Here is a 15,442-nt window from a genome sequence, read left to right on the forward strand (position 1 = left end):
AGTTTTCTATCCTGCGATTTCTAATCCGTAGATAGTCTTGTTTATTTATGCCATGAACGTGGCCGTAGTCTATTTTTCTGTGCTATGTGCATGGCCGTGGGTTTTTGCCCTTGCGTTTCTGCGCTCCGTCAGGATTTTCTGCGGCTGGGGATTTAGTGCCACCTTGTGGGAACGCTCCGGAGCTGCAGATGTTTTATGGGCTTGTCCTGGATTCCTTTAGGCCGTGCAGAGACTCCTATGAGATCTGTTAAGAATAAATCCAGATTTCACAAAGCTCACTGCGAAACCAAAGTTCTCCCGACTTGTGAAAGCGTAAATATGTTAGCTGCAGGGATCTTCTTGAGTCCTGATGATTTCTCTTCTGCATGCCTGCATTTCTTCAGTAAACCAGGATGAAATGTCTTCCCAGATGGTCATCCCTGCTTTGTGATGCATAATTTGTCGCTGTTGTATCTAACAACTCTGTTTTGAGTGGAGCTACTGAAATCCCTAATTTTATTTTTTTTTTTTAATTTTCCTTTGGCTGTATCAGAACCCACAGTTCTAAGGCTCCTTTTCAGATTGTTTCAATGGGAAATGATTATGTATTATGGTTAATCAACTCACAGTACTATTCCTAGTAGTGAAAAAGAATTGAAAGCTGAAGAGTGCTCTTTTATGTATTTTGCTGATTAAAATAGACCAGGGGGAGGTTGAAATTGGAACTTGCATTTCTGGCTTACTAAAAACTGTGCTTGAAATTGTCATGTGAGTAATTTGTATTCATGTGATATTTCTAGTGGCTGCATTTAAAAATATATACTTAGAAAGTTACAAAATGGAAAGGTGGCAAGGGTAAGAAGGTCAGCACAAATATTAAAATGTCCCATTCCCACAACTTACAGTGATGCTTTGCATTGGCCTCTTCTGTCAATACAGACGTCCTGTATAGAAACTTCAAGCCCCCAGTTCACATGTGAATTAAACATCAAGGTTTGCAATACAGTGCTGATGTTTTGTCTGGTCTTCTAACTTTCCTCTTTTGTGTCTTTCAATATAGTGTAAAATAATCACCAAAATCTCCACTGGACAGACTGGCAGGCTCTCAGTCTGTTGGAGTTCCCTGTATTGCTTCTCAGATATGATATATAAAATGTGAACTTTTACAGTGTGCCAGGTACTCAAGTCCTCTGAGAAACAAGCACATACTGCATATTATGTGAATACTTATTTTCTAAAATCACTCAGTGTTTGTGGCTTGCTGTTTACTGACTGTAGGAACCATTTCTGTTCTGTAATGATTTTATAATTGGAAACACAATTTGGACACCTCTACAGTTTTCCTTTATCTGCATTTCTCTCTGGTAGCTTCAGCAGAACCTGCATTTTGTCCTCAAAAATCTCCTTTCTCAGATTTTATTTCTTTAATGAAAGGAGCGGGATGTTTCATTAGAGGCAGACTAGAAAATAGGAAAAGAGAGCCCAGTTTGGGTTTTTTTTTTTTTATCTGGGAAAAGGATTAATTTTATTCATTTTTTTCCAAGGTAATAGTGAGTTCTCTGCCAGAAGGAGAAACTCTGTAGCAAAAGTTTAAGCAGATAAAGGGAGGGTCTGAAGATCAAATACCACAAGTTTTTCAGTGTTTGAAATGTGACCTTGTTTGCTCTCAATGCTCTCCTTTTGTAAGCAATTTCTTGACTTGGTGCCTGAAAAAAAATTCCTTTAATGTACGCCGACCTCAGTTCTTGAGAAATAAGAAAGTAATAGTCCTGTTTAGCATCCAAGATTTTTGCTATGCTATTATTTTGACTGAATCAGCAGGCTGCACAATACATTCTACTGTCCGAAAAGAAAGAAGAAAGTACTTGCCAAATATTTTTGTTGATTATCAGGGCTTTTTTTAAAGCTGGCAGGTAGAAGCAACAAATTCTTAACTTTCTGTTCTTCATTAACTGCAGTTTGCATGATGGTTCACACTTAACTGGTGGTAAAGAGCATAATCCCATGGATATGAAAGGAAGAAGGCAAATATTCCCAGGTTTTTGGGCAGGTGCATTTCAGTTGTACATGACCATGGAAGCAGGAATAGAGCTCAGTTCCCTGTGACAAATGCAGATCTTAAGTCACACACAATCCTGCTTCTGGAGTAAATACTCTCATTTCGTGCATTTTGTTTTAATTTCTTGGCCCACTCTGATCATCACTAAACCTAATTTCTCTCCAGGCCCCAAACCAGCAGTGAGGAATGCTGATCCTAAGGCATTCTACTACTGTTTAAAAAAACCCCAAATAATTGTGTAGTCCCTAGAGTTTTCTGAGGGCAAAAATGGCTCTCCATTACATCAGTAATCTATTCTGGAATCTGTCAGGGCAGTGCTCAGTCTGTTGCTGGTCCACTGGGGATATATGTGATTTCACTTTCAGGGGAGCTCTGCATTTTTTTTTCTTAAAATACCCTGAAAATATCCCCAAAACAAAAACATGCTCTTAGCTTCTCCCAACATTTGATTAGTCAGTTCCTGTGTTGATAACAAATATGTAACCAATTTTATCGAGTGAAAATGAACTAAAAACCTGTAGCTTGGTGAGGCTGAGACAAATAATATTTTACCAGTTTTTAGTTACTGTTTGTGACTTGCAGACTTAATCCAGATATGGTTCTTTCTGTACTGGGCATTGAATACACAATATCCCTCAAATTATAGTAAAAGAGGAATATAATACTATTTGATAAAAAGCTTGACATTGAACATCTTTATGCTGGGAAAAAAAAAAATCTGCTTTGTGTGTGGAGACTTGAACTTGGAGATCAGGGAGAATTTTTTCTTTTTTTGCAGCTCCTCCAATTAGTTTTTTTTTTAATGAAACAGAAACAAAATTTCAGTCTGTAATAAATACACAGTGCAATGTTTTGTTAGTGAACAACACTTCTTCAGTTTTAAGAATTTTTTCCACAATGTTTTGAGAGCTTTGTGTGTGTCGGCAAATATCTTGTCTAAATAGAACACATTGAAAACCCTTGATAATGTACTGTTACCTTCTGAAAGCTTGTGATTATTACTTTAGGGGTATATTTATTGTGTTACATCTTTCTTCACAGGAAAGCTTTAACAGCAGAGAAGGCAATCTCAAAAACAAAGGCTTCCAGAAAGCACCAGACAGTGCATCAGCAGAATTGAAACCTTACTGTTCCTCTAGATAAAAGGCAGAGGAGATAACTGGAAGTCTATTTCATGGGAAATAGACAGCTGGGAATGCTGTGCTCCTGTGCTTTTTATTTTTCTTTTCTTCTTGTATCTATTTGTTACCACTGGGGTTTGTGGGTGAGATCAATGGGAGAGTGGAATTTGCTTTTCTGTCTGGACAAGGCCTTGAGTGTTTTCTCACTTTGCCAGACTTGAGCTCTGGTGATGGGAAACTCAGGCCATGTTTCTGTTCAGTGACTGCAGTTCCTCCTGGGATTAGCTGTAGGACAGGAATTCGGCTCATCTTTGGTAAACAATGGCCCGTCATAATCAATACTTGTGATTTGTGTTCTGTAGAGCCAAGGCCATGAGGGACATTTTGTGTGGGGAGGGTAAAGGTTTATCATCCCAAATGGTTTAAAAGCTTCCTTGGGGAACCTTAAGTGCTTCAATCGTGAAAAAAGGAGAAACTTTTTATGCAGGATGTAAAAGGCTTTCAGAGGAGCTGGAGTTTGTGAGGGGATGGAGGATTTCTCCAGTATATAGTTACTTTATCTATATTCTGTTGAGAATAGTTTTAGAATACGAATGCCTAAGATTTATCTTTGAGTATCCAGGACTTCTAAACCATGCATTGTTCTTAGCTGTGTAGTTAACGTTGCAGACAGAACTACTGGGAAACAAATAATAATCTGCTTTTCTTAAACTGACATTGATTTCCAGGCCTTAAAAAGTACTTTTTATTTTCCCCCTGTAAGTTGTAAGAAGTCATTGGCAAACAGATTCTTCCACTGGTGTTCATATTGGTCAAAATACTTGTTACTGATGATTTTTCAGTTAACTAATACACAATTTAGTGACTCTGGCACTACTAGCAGTATTTCTCCAAAAGGAAGGGGTGAAAGAAAGGAGGCCAGTGTTGTCATAGCAGCATAATTGGACTGCCTAAAAGTTGTCATGGTACGGATCACCTAAATACAAACCTCTGCATTTTGCTATGATACTGATGACAAAGGTTTTAATTAAACCTCTTTTTAATGACTAAAAAATTGATTTTTTCCCTCTCCAGCATGTATCTTTGCAGATTATTCCTCTCAAGTCTGTTTGACTTGTTACATTTCTAAAAGTCTCTTCCTCTTGTCCTCCTGGTTCTTGTGATTACAGCCTACAAGATTTGGCTCATCAACATCTCTCAGCCCACAGCAAAAAAGGGAATTAGGAAGGATATAAATTTGCAGGTTGTTTCTTAAAAAATAGGTGCAAAGCTGCTCTGAATTTGCAGTACTAAAGTTTTTTAGCCTGTATGGGGATGCATTTTTGTTCAGTGAACTCAATTCTTTAGGCAATACTTGTTTTTTTGCCAAACTACTTATGTGAGATGACCTGGAGAAGCTGACTGAATAGTAGTCAAGTCTGATACTTCAGATTAAATATGTCAGCACTGCCCTGTCAGATTCCAGAATAGATTCCTGATGTAATGGAGGGCAGTTTTTGCTCTCAGAAAACTCTAGGGACTACACAATTATCTGGGGTTTTTTTAAACAGTAGTAGAATGCCTTAGGATCAGCATTCCTCACTGCTGGTTTGGGGCCTGGGGAGAAATTAGGTTTAGTGATGATCAGAGTGGGCCAAGAAATTAAAACAAAATGCACATAATGAAAATATTTACTTTAGAAGCAGGATTGTGCGTGAATTAAGATCTGCATTTGTCACAGGGAACTGAGCTCTATTCCGTGGAAAAAAAAAAGGAGATGTAAATGTGTATGACCAGATTCCTTATTTAACTTGTGAAGCCCAGGATGAGGGGCAAGCTTAGGGGAGTGATAGAGCAGCTTGGTGGGCGCTTGATTATTAATGGAGGAGGAAAGGTTTGAACAAGAAGCTGATGGAGGGAGAGGGTGTTCTTTATTAGTGCTTGTTCTCTGCAGCAATTGTACTGAAGCCCTACTGGCCAGGAGGTGCCTGGGTATGGGCTGCTCATGGGACGAGGAGAGTGAATCTTGTGTTTTCCTTTGCTTCTGCTCATGGCCTTTGCTTTTGTTTTATTAAACTGCCTTTACCTTGACCCGCGAGGTTTATTTCATCTTCTTCCCCTCCTGCCCCCAGTCCTGCTGAGGAGGGGAGTGCTGGGGTGGCTTGGTGGAGTCCTGGCCTCCAGCCAAGCTCAGCCCACCACATCTGTGTCAAGAAATGCAGATTTAAGTGTACGTGACAGGATTCCTTACCAAACTTGCAAAGCACGCTTGTAAGGGCAAGCTTTATAGAATTTGACAAGACACTAAATTTAAAGGCATAAAGAAGGAAAAAGTAAGGAATGTCAGATGAGAATTCTCTCTTTTCAAATGTGTGGTTATATCAGCAAACAGTGTTATGCAAAAGCTCTCTCACATCTCATGCTCAGAAATTTTAATGCTGAAGATTCATCGTGTGTGGCCAGAATCTCTTGCTATTCCTCCCAAATTAGATCTGTCTTCTTCTTCCAACTCTTTCTGTCAGTCCTGTCTTACTCAGGCAAAATTCTAGTCAACGGATTTTCAGTGGGGTTTTTTTGGATACCAGATTTATGAATTGTAATAGGCAGATGAGGAAATGCAAGAGAGAATTAATTTCTTAATTTATGGTAATGAAGAAAATGTCTCCAATTCCCTTTCTTTTTTTCTTTAAAGAAGAAAATTAGGATTTGCATGTTTTTCTGTAACAATACTTAGTTACAAATATTTGCAAGTGTAATGCTCGTACTTATTTCAGCAGCATAACTAAATTTAGCATACAAATTGATTTAGATGCAGTTCATAAGAAAGCTTTTATTAGTCTGTTTCCTCTCGATGATATAACCTCATACTGTGGAGAATTAAAATAGAACAGTAATAGATTATGGAATAAATAAGGAAGCTTGATTTTAGAGAATGAGGGTATGGTTGACAGGATAATTTGCTGTTGTATTTGTTGAGGTGTATTCTTCAGGTATAGCTGTAGCTTTCTATAGCATACAATTACACAGGATGATTTTTGCAAAGTCTTCGGTATAATTTTATATTTGCCACTGCCAAGAGACTAGACTGTGTCAGCTGATTCAGCCCTGCCAATTCTCTGTTAACTGGGGTGGGAAAGAAACAGGAGAATCAGGAGCTAAAATCCTGTGGACTGGGTTCTTGAATGTGTTCTTTGCTTTTGGTGGCCCTATGATGGTGCAAAGCACGAGAAGCTGTGTGCTTCTGTAGGTGGACCAGCAATTTAAAATCGGCAAGTCTCCTTGTGAATTCACTCCCCTCTGCTGTTCACCACATCTGTGGCTTTAGGATGCTCTGGAAGTGTTTATATGGCCCAAGGCACACGGAGGCAGTAGAGTTCTCAGCAGGCGATTCTTTTGGGTGTAGTTAGTTGGCATAGACTAGAGGAACTTCCTTGTGTAGAACATGAATTGAAATCTGGGAAGAGCCATTAGTTAATGTTCCTTTTATAGTTTTGTTTCAGTTTATGGGGCAATTCACAGTTCCATGGATTGCTTCTTGGAGATGGGCTGTAAAGAAGGATTGAAAAAGTTCTGAGAGAACTATTTATATGTTGTCAAGAAATGGGCATGGAAATATTTCTGGTCAACTGGTCCATTTTTAATAGAAATTATAAAAAATGTGATAGATCTTACATGATTTTTTAAAAAAATCCTGTTAAGTTCTGTGTCTGTAATGACAACCATGTGACAGATATTCACAGCACTCCTACATTCCTTCCCCTGCAGTTAATTATACAATTTCTTTCCACCCTCACACCATTTGTTCTTTCCTTTCCTTAGCAAGCTGCAGATAGAAAAATCTGTGCCAGCAGAAGTCTAAATCTGGTCCACCATGTTCTAAGTCTTGAAGGTGTACAAAAATGGATTCTTTTATGTCAAAGTAGCAGTAGTCTGCCACAGTTGAGGCTGTTAGGTTTAAGATAATTACAGAGAAGCAGCCAGAATTGCTGCCATGCTTAGTGACAAACGTGGGGTTGGTGGAGCCTAAGGAGAGCATGCACAGGCTGCTGGGGGCAGAAAAGGAACTTGTCTCATTCATTTTAACCAGAATTGTTGTTTGAATTCTGATTTCTAATTATTTTTGTGTTGATCCAACAATTGTTGGTTTTTAGAGCTTACGTTCAGAAGTTTTGTGTGTTAGGAATGTGTATGTCAGGTTTACTTTAATTTGTGAGTTAGAACATGGTATTTTAGAATTGGTTTTCTTTTGCTCAGCTAGATTTCTATAGACATACTGGGATTTGATATATAGGAACTACTTTGGAGAAACGTTCATTTGTAAATAGAATGTAGCATGATGTAGTAACTCTTGTCTGATTTAACATTGGAGGATGTATCTTAAATCATTATTCAGATCAGGGAAATAATTTTGACTGTTTCTGGGGTGCGGGTAGTTACTGAATATTGCTGTTTCTTAATTGTATCATGGTAGTACTGAAAAGGTTCTTGGTCAGGTGTGAGAGGCAGGACAGTGAAATAATTTTGGAAGCAGAAGGTGTAGTCAGTCTCAGGGTCACAAACAGTGGGCACATTAGTAGATTCAAAGGGAGGAAGTTTCTACATCTAAAGGATTTAAAGTTTACTGGAGTTTTTAATCCAGTTTAATGGAGTTATTATATCTAATTAAAAAGATGGTGAGATTAAGAAAAGATAAGAGTTGCCATTAAATAAAAGCAGGGCTGTAAATGAGTGGCTTGCATGTGTGTGCTCTCAACTGAGTGTGTGCCTAGTAAGATGCAGATACTAAGAGAATTAAGATCTGGACATACATTAAAGTAGTGCTTATTTAATGACAGAAGAGATTCAAAGTGTCTTACTGAATTCTACCACTGGCAACACTTCTTTTCCATTTGAAATGACTGATAAAAGACATTATTTCAAAAGGTTGATTTCTTAAGGTGATTTCAAAATGGTGGTTTCTCAAGGTTTAGAGTTTTTAATTTAGTTTAAATCATTGCTAAAACACGACAGATTTACACGTACTTGTGTAAAACATGAAGGTAGTATCAAATGAAATGTTTTGTTGTTAGTTTGGTGTCTGTGTTGTTGCTTTTTTGGGTTTTATTTGGTGTGGTTTCTGCTGTTTTGTTTTTTAGAATGTGGAGTTGCAGAACATCAATTAAACCTAACAGGTCTGATGATATGCATTCAAGTCCCCTAATTCCTTCAGTTAAAGCACAGACTGTGAGCCTGTTCAGGAATTCATATTTCCTAAAGCTCAGCATGTTGTATAGGCAATGAGTAGAGGGAAAAAATAAGAAGAAATACAAATTCAGATGAGGACATAATCTGAAATGAACATCATAAGCCATAGCAATTTAGGCTAATTATCTGTACTCCAGCCCTAACATGGGAAAAATCCATTTTGAGTTTGATCTGCTTTGAGTAAGGAAGTGCAAGACACACCTCTGGAACAGAGACAGATCCCTGTACTCAGATGTAGTATAAATATTTTAGGACAAGTCAGTGTTCTGAAAAACCTAAAACTGTAAAAGAACAGCAATGTCCAATAGGAATGTTGTAATTTATCATGGGACTGATTATTTCAAATATGCTTTTCTTTGTTACCTCTACTGAGTGAAGTCTGTCTATAAGTTTATATGTTTGAGTACTGTGAATTTGTTGTTGCCTTTCTGTATAACTCAATAAAATTATTTTTTTCTGTTGAAGATACTTTTTGTTGAATTCAGTTCTTTCTGTTGAATCTCCTTTGCTTGCATCTGACCTTTATTTATGTTGATTTTGCTTCATTTTTTCGTTTACCATGCTGTTCAGTTTTTGGATGCCAGAAGAACAAAGGTTTGTCCGCTACTTGCAGTAAATTTATTTTTCAAAATTCAGTATCGCTTATTGTGGTTTTTTTGTTTGCTTTTTAGAGATGCAGTAATCCTGTTTACTAAACTTTTCATAGCTTTAACTTCCAAAATGAAAAATGAAACCAACCAGCCCCAACTCAGCCCTTCCCCAGAGTCCCCTTTAATTGTAGTGAGGGCTTTGATTGACTTCATGAACAGCAGTACTGTTGAGCACCATGACGAGCAGATTTACCTTTAGTCTATGAGGTAATTTAGAAAACATGGACTACTGAGTCTTTGAGCTTTGTAGGTACACATTGATTGTTCTAATGGATGTGTCACTGCCTAGTGTTTGCATTTGTTGCTATTAATTTTATCTGTAGCTGACATTATTTTGTGTCTGTGTATGTTGTCTTCTTTTTTCTTTCTAGAAGCACTTGAAAGATATCATTACAAATATTGTCACCTGCATTTGATATTTTATTAGATCATTTGGTATACTTCCATTACTAATTCTAATGACTTTTTGTAACAGCATACAACATAACTTGAATCAAATACCAATTCTACAATCAGATCCTAAGCTAATTTTTTCTCTTTTGTCGTCTTTATTGCAGCATCTGCAAATGACAATCCAGGCACTTCAAGATGAGCTTAGAACGCAGAGAGACCTTAACCATCTTCTCCAGCAAGAAAGTGGGAACCGAGGGGCTGAGCATTTTACCATTGAGCTCACGGAGGAGAATTTTCGAAGACTTCAGGCAGAGCATGATAGACAAGCTAAAGAGCTCTTCCTGTTGAGAAAAACTCTAGAAGAAATGGAGCTTAGGATTGAAACACAAAAACAAACACTAAATGCCAGAGATGAATCAATAAAAAAGCTTCTAGAGATGTTGCAAAGTAAAGGTTTGCCTTCTAAAGGAATGGAAGATGACAATGAAAGAACTCGAAGGATGGCAGAGGCTGAATCTCAGGTTAATCACTTAGAAGTGATTTTAGATCAGAAGGAGAAGGAAAACATGCATCTTAGAGAGGTAATTAAAAACTCATTTATTTGTTTAAAGTACATATTTTTGTTAAAAATAGTCATGGAACTTGTTGCAGTTTTAGAAATAGAATATTTAAGTGTTTTCTTTTTGTGCTCTAATTTTTGGATGAAAAGGATAGCATGCATTTGTTTTACATCTGTGATAAATACCCAGCAGGACTGTATGATATTTGAAAGCAAGAATAAGAAACTATGGAAGAGAAGTAGATATATTTGGGCTTACTGTTTCTGAAATGTTGCTTTGCAAAGTTCCTTTATCCTTTCATTTTGATGAAGTGATATCTGGCAAGTGAAGACTAGACCTATTGAAGAGGGAAGTGACACCTGCTTCTGCTCTAAGGAGTCATGAGTGCATGCTACCTTTGTGTTGGATTTTTATGCCTCTAGTGTTTGAAAAGAGTGTTTAAAAATAATTTTCCTTGCATATAAACAAAAGCTTCTGCCTATGCGTATTTCTAATGTATTTTCATGTGGGAATACTCCAACTTTTTATGTAAATATACTGTACTGTCACATAAAAACACTGTGCTGCTGGCTGTGCTCTGCTTTGAGAAAATCTAAATTTGATCCCAAGCCCACCTGCACCAGCTGCCTACATCACTTGTAAATGCATTTTTGGGACTGGATTTGGCATGATTGGATTAGTACAATTGAAAGAAAATCTGGCCTGGTGTCAAGCCCATCTGCCCCTTTAGATGCCAGCAGTGTTCTCATGTGACTGTCAGGCAAACAAGGCGGGCCAGTCTTCCTCACAAAGACCTTGCTAAGGAGGGTGGAAATTTGCAGGGAGGTTGTGGATAACATACACAGCAAGGGAAGTCAGGAGAAACACATCTATTCACTGAGAAACTCAGCAGCAGTGTGGTCACTGAAAACACCAGTTTGCCTGATGGCTCAAAGCGCAAATGAAATTAGCGCAAGAGCTTAAGAATTAAGTTTGAGATTAAGAACAGCTATTTACATCCAGAGATGGTAGGCAAAATATTTTCTTTGCTGTGGATAAATTATTTTATATTTAGCTTATGTTCCTCTCTAACCTAGAACATACATTGGGGACTCAGTAGTTTCTGCTGCCAATTTCAAGCTTAGAAAGTGGAAAATGTCGTGATAGGCTTCAGTAAAGCTTTCTTGTGAAGATTTGATCCTGAATCTTTTCACAGGCAGAATTTTAATTAAAGCTGGTGTAATGCAATAATAGATCCTGAAAGGAATTGTATAAGGAGCTAATGATACTGAATATGTGATGAGGAAGGGTTGTGGAATAAGTTCTATAAACTAGCAGACAAGTTTCTGGATTTAGGTCTGCATACACTCTGTTTTCAAAGATGGGTAATTGTGTGATTTTTTTTCATCTGTTGTATCAGTGTCAATTAAGTTTGTGAGCCCTAATTTGGCTATTTATGGGACATGAGGAAATTTGAAGAAAGTTTCTAATGAGAACGATTATCGAGGACAGTGAGAAGTAGAACTAAATTGAGCTCGAAAACTAGATGAAATGTAAGCTTCCAAGTAAAGCCAATTGGCATCCAGTTTACTGATTAGTCCAAGACATGCTGAGAGGAGATATTAGGGCTACCTACAGACTGTGCATGTTTCTCCTGTATTTGTACTGAATTAATTTGATGTTCCTCCCAGTTGTTCTCAGTGGCAGGGAGAAGTGTTGTTTCTCCCTCAGTAAACTGAGGGAACATATACAAATATAAAGACTGTCTTTTGTCTGGAGTTCTGCAAGTGTAGAATGGGATTTACCACTAAGGAGGTAAATGCTGATATACCTTGGTAAGTGATCAAGGTTTAAAATTTTACTGCATTTGTTGCTTGGAATCTGTCCCAGCCAGATTGGCAGGAACTGTCTGATGTTTTGGACATTTTGGCTCACGATTTCATTGTTTTTATAAGAATTCAAGGCTTTGGGTGCAGTCTCTCTTTCCAGCTCTCTTTCTGTTGCACATAGTATTTATAGGTTTTATTTTTATTTATTTTTAAGTTTCTGCATATTTGAAGTTGTAGGGAGCTTGGAAGTATGAGGTGTAGGCTGTAGGAACTCTTTAGAAACAAAATGTTTTAGTAGGTGCCTGTTTATTTATCCAGTACTCTGGATTTTATTGTTCTGGTTCTTGGAAAATGTACTGAGGTTCAAATTTTTTCTTTTGCTTTCTTGTTATGGAAAGTTGTCTGCAGGCTTTGAAGTAACATCAGACATTATGTATAGTTTAAAAGTATTACATATTTGTTAAAATTCCAAATAGATCAACCTTTGATCTTTATGTGTAACTTGGTAAATCCTTTTTCTGCAGTGCTCATTTGAATTTCTGTCTCTGCTTTTAGTCTTCATCCTGCACAATACAGGTTCTCAGTATAAGACAGAGGTTACTAGGTTGTCTTCTGCAGCAGCCTCCCCAGTGGATTAATATTTTTTTTCCATAACTGGTGTTTGTAGTTTTTCATCCTAACTGTGTAAATCACCTGGCAGAGTTGCTGAACATTTGTTTTTCCTCCTGAGAATGCTTTAAAAGTAAGCTAGAACTTGGATAGATTCTTAATGACTTTTGTTCATGAATTATTTAGAATTCACTCAAATTGTGTTAATCTTTCTATACCCTTAACAAAATATGTGTCATTTTAGAACATAATCTAAAATATTCTGCTTTCTTTATTTTTACAGGCTGGAGTGTAGCTCAAGTGTTGAGTGTATTTCTGAGAAACTAGTATGGGGTCATGTGTAATGTTCTGTTTGATGAAATCCTGGATGGCTGTTTCTTGTCTTTAATTAGTTTTGCTATTTTATTTCTGCTGCTGCACTTGAAATTGTCTGTACCAGGGGAGATTTAGGGAGATTCAGGGATGCCTTCATGGAAAGCGTTGTTAAATGCTGGAATGGACAACTTGGGGCAGTGATGGGGTCCCCGTCCCTGAAGGTGTTCAAGAAATGACTGGGTTTGACACTCAGTGCCCTGGTCTGATTGACAAGGTGGAGCTTTCCAAAGACTTTAGACTTGATGGTCTTGGATGCCTTTTCCAACCTTAATGACTTGGTGATTCTGTGAAACGAGGATGATAAAATTCTGTGTAGCATCATATGAAGTTATTCAACAAGTAGGGTTTGTTTGTGTCAGTTTACCTTTACAATGATTCTGCTGTAGTTTCCAGCAGAAAGAGGGCTGTCTGTGGAAAAAAGTCAACATGGTGCAAATTAAGTTGAATATGGAAAAAATTAATTGAAGACAGCTGATTTTATACAGCCTCAACATTGCATTAAAATGTAAATGTAGAGATTGACTTTTCAGAAGCCCTTTGCTATTGGTGTTTAATTAAAAATTACTTTTGATCTGAATTTTTCAGTTCATGAAATTTAATTGTGTACCAACCTAGCTAAAAGAAGGTACTCTTACATGTTGAGCTTTTGACCATGTGTTCCCCTAATGCAACCATAATTTTCTCTCTTATTCTGTTCATTTCTTAGTGCTTTAAAACAGTGCAAAGCTGGAATTTCTTCTTTTCATTAATTTTGTTCATCTTTTAGATAATTCAACATGCTGCTGTAGAAAGCTATTAATAATCCCTGGTGGATGATGTTTTGACTAAACCAGAGAATTAAACTACCGTGTTGTGAGAGAAACTGAAGCAAGCGGTCTTGAAACATTGGGAATTTAGGACAGCCTCTTGAACACACCTGTATCTCAAATGAATGCCAGTTCTCTCTCCTTGAGCTGCACCTCCTGAGCACTGATCCTACAAGGAATTGAATTCTAAAGGAGATGTTCTTTGTTACTCCACAGCTGATTTTGTCTAGCTGGTAACTTTTTCACTTAACTCGGTAGAGAGAAATAACTTCTTGTTATCAGTCAGACTCTACCACCTTGTCAATTATTAATTTTCTGGCAATTTCACACAAGAATGCACATTATCAGAAATAAATATCCAACTGTTCTGATTGGCTGATTATCCAAGAATCATGCAGAAATTTCTTGGTTTTAAGCCATTGATTGCTTCTTGCCCTTCCCCCACCCACCCTCCCGAGTAGCCTCAGCAGAATTTGGTAATTATAGCTGCCTTCAAAGATCTGGAAGTTCTCCAGGCTTTAGATGGTATTTCTTGCAGAAAGTACAGGTGAGAGTAATGGAATTGGCTGGTGTACTAGAGGCAGAGAAATAACTCTAGAAAATAAAACTTTTTTTTTCCTTCCTTTGCTTTCATATTCTTTTAGGAGATACAGGCTAACTGAGGTGTTGACTTGGTGGCCCTCAGAGATTGTACCTTTTTGCAGTGTGCAATCCATGCGTTTTTAAACTTTGTTTCACAAAAGCAAGCTTGTGATGACAGTTTTACTCAAGCTTTGTGTTTGAGGGCCTTAGCAGTGGCAAATGTGAGATGCATTACAGAGCAGGAGAAAGAGAACAAAGCTGAAGTTGGAATCCTGCTCTTTTACAGGAATAGCAAAGAATGCCAATGTCAGCAAGGTTCACTAAAATTTTGGGAAAGAAGCTGTGTAAAAAATGGGGTTAGATTTCTTTCCTCTATCAGAGAATTGAAAATCTAGGCAATAAGCTTTCACAGGGATAGCAGGATTCCCAGCTTGGAGAGAGTTATAGCAAAGGTTTCCTGAGGTCCTGATTCACAAAGCAAGAGAGAACAAATGTAGCTCTGAGAAACAGTGTGAGCATGAGTTGCTGCTGCAGTTTTGGGAGATGGAGCCTCTTAAGAGCGCATTGAGCTCTGTTTCACGTTTTCTGAGGATTTCTGCCCAGATTGCACTTGGTTTTCCATCACTGTTAGACTGAGTCCTATGCCTTTAACCAACTAAATTCACTTAAGTATTTTTGGTAGTGTTTTTCAAAGATAGATGAACTTTATTCTTGTTTTCTGGGAAAAAAAAAAGTTTTTGCTTTGATAAGAAACTTAATGTATCCTGTGGGGAACATAGTGGTCTTTGCAAGTAGATTTAAGGAAAAGGATGTTCTTGGTTTGTTAGTGATTGAAAATCTGTCTTGAAGCCATAACGTCATACTATGACTTTCTTCGTGTTCAGAATGAAATATCATAAAGATCACTAAATATACATTCTTGTCAGAAAACACAAGATGCCTGCTCTACAGTTCTTAAATTGGTTATCACATGTCTCTTCTAGAATTTTAAATAAACATTTGTTTCTCTATAACTTTGGGAGAACTGTAGGTAATATGGGGATTTTATCATGTGGAAATCTAGCACAGATGTTTGGTATTACTTTTTTTTAAACATAGTGACCACACATTATTTACCCTAAGTACCATTAAGTATTTTTTTATTATTGCTATTAAAAACTTGCCTAAGGCAAAGTCCCACTAAGTCTCTAGTGAAGTCAAATGTTAAAATTCCAGCAAGTATTTTATTATATATACATACACGTATATTACACATGCCCTCTCTGTACAACATACAA

At 37.4% G+C, this 15,442-nt stretch overlaps 1 protein-coding gene across 14 annotated transcripts in view; it reads left to right on the forward strand.

The window, feature by feature from the left end:
- Positions 1-15,442, forward strand: part of ERC2 (ELKS/RAB6-interacting/CAST family member 2) — a 402,457-nt gene that overhangs the window by 41,137 nt on the left and 345,878 nt on the right. For 10 of the 14 annotated variants that reach the window (XM_026792408.2, XM_074549878.1, XM_074549880.1 and 7 more), the window contains exons 3-4: positions 8,953-8,976; positions 9,590-10,006. In XM_026792408.2, the coding sequence (XP_026648209.1) occupies positions 8,953-8,976; positions 9,590-10,006 (441 nt within the window). The remainder of the gene's footprint in view (positions 1-8,952; positions 8,977-9,589; positions 10,007-15,442) is intronic. The other 4 variants (XM_074549881.1, XM_074549883.1, XM_074549887.1 and 1 more) reach the window with 1 other exon arrangement.

The sequence above is a fragment of the Zonotrichia albicollis genome, chromosome 12, assembly GCF_047830755.1.
Source record: "Zonotrichia albicollis isolate bZonAlb1 chromosome 12, bZonAlb1.hap1, whole genome shotgun sequence".
In the NCBI taxonomy this organism is placed as follows: Eukaryota; Metazoa; Chordata; class Aves; order Passeriformes; family Passerellidae; genus Zonotrichia; species Zonotrichia albicollis.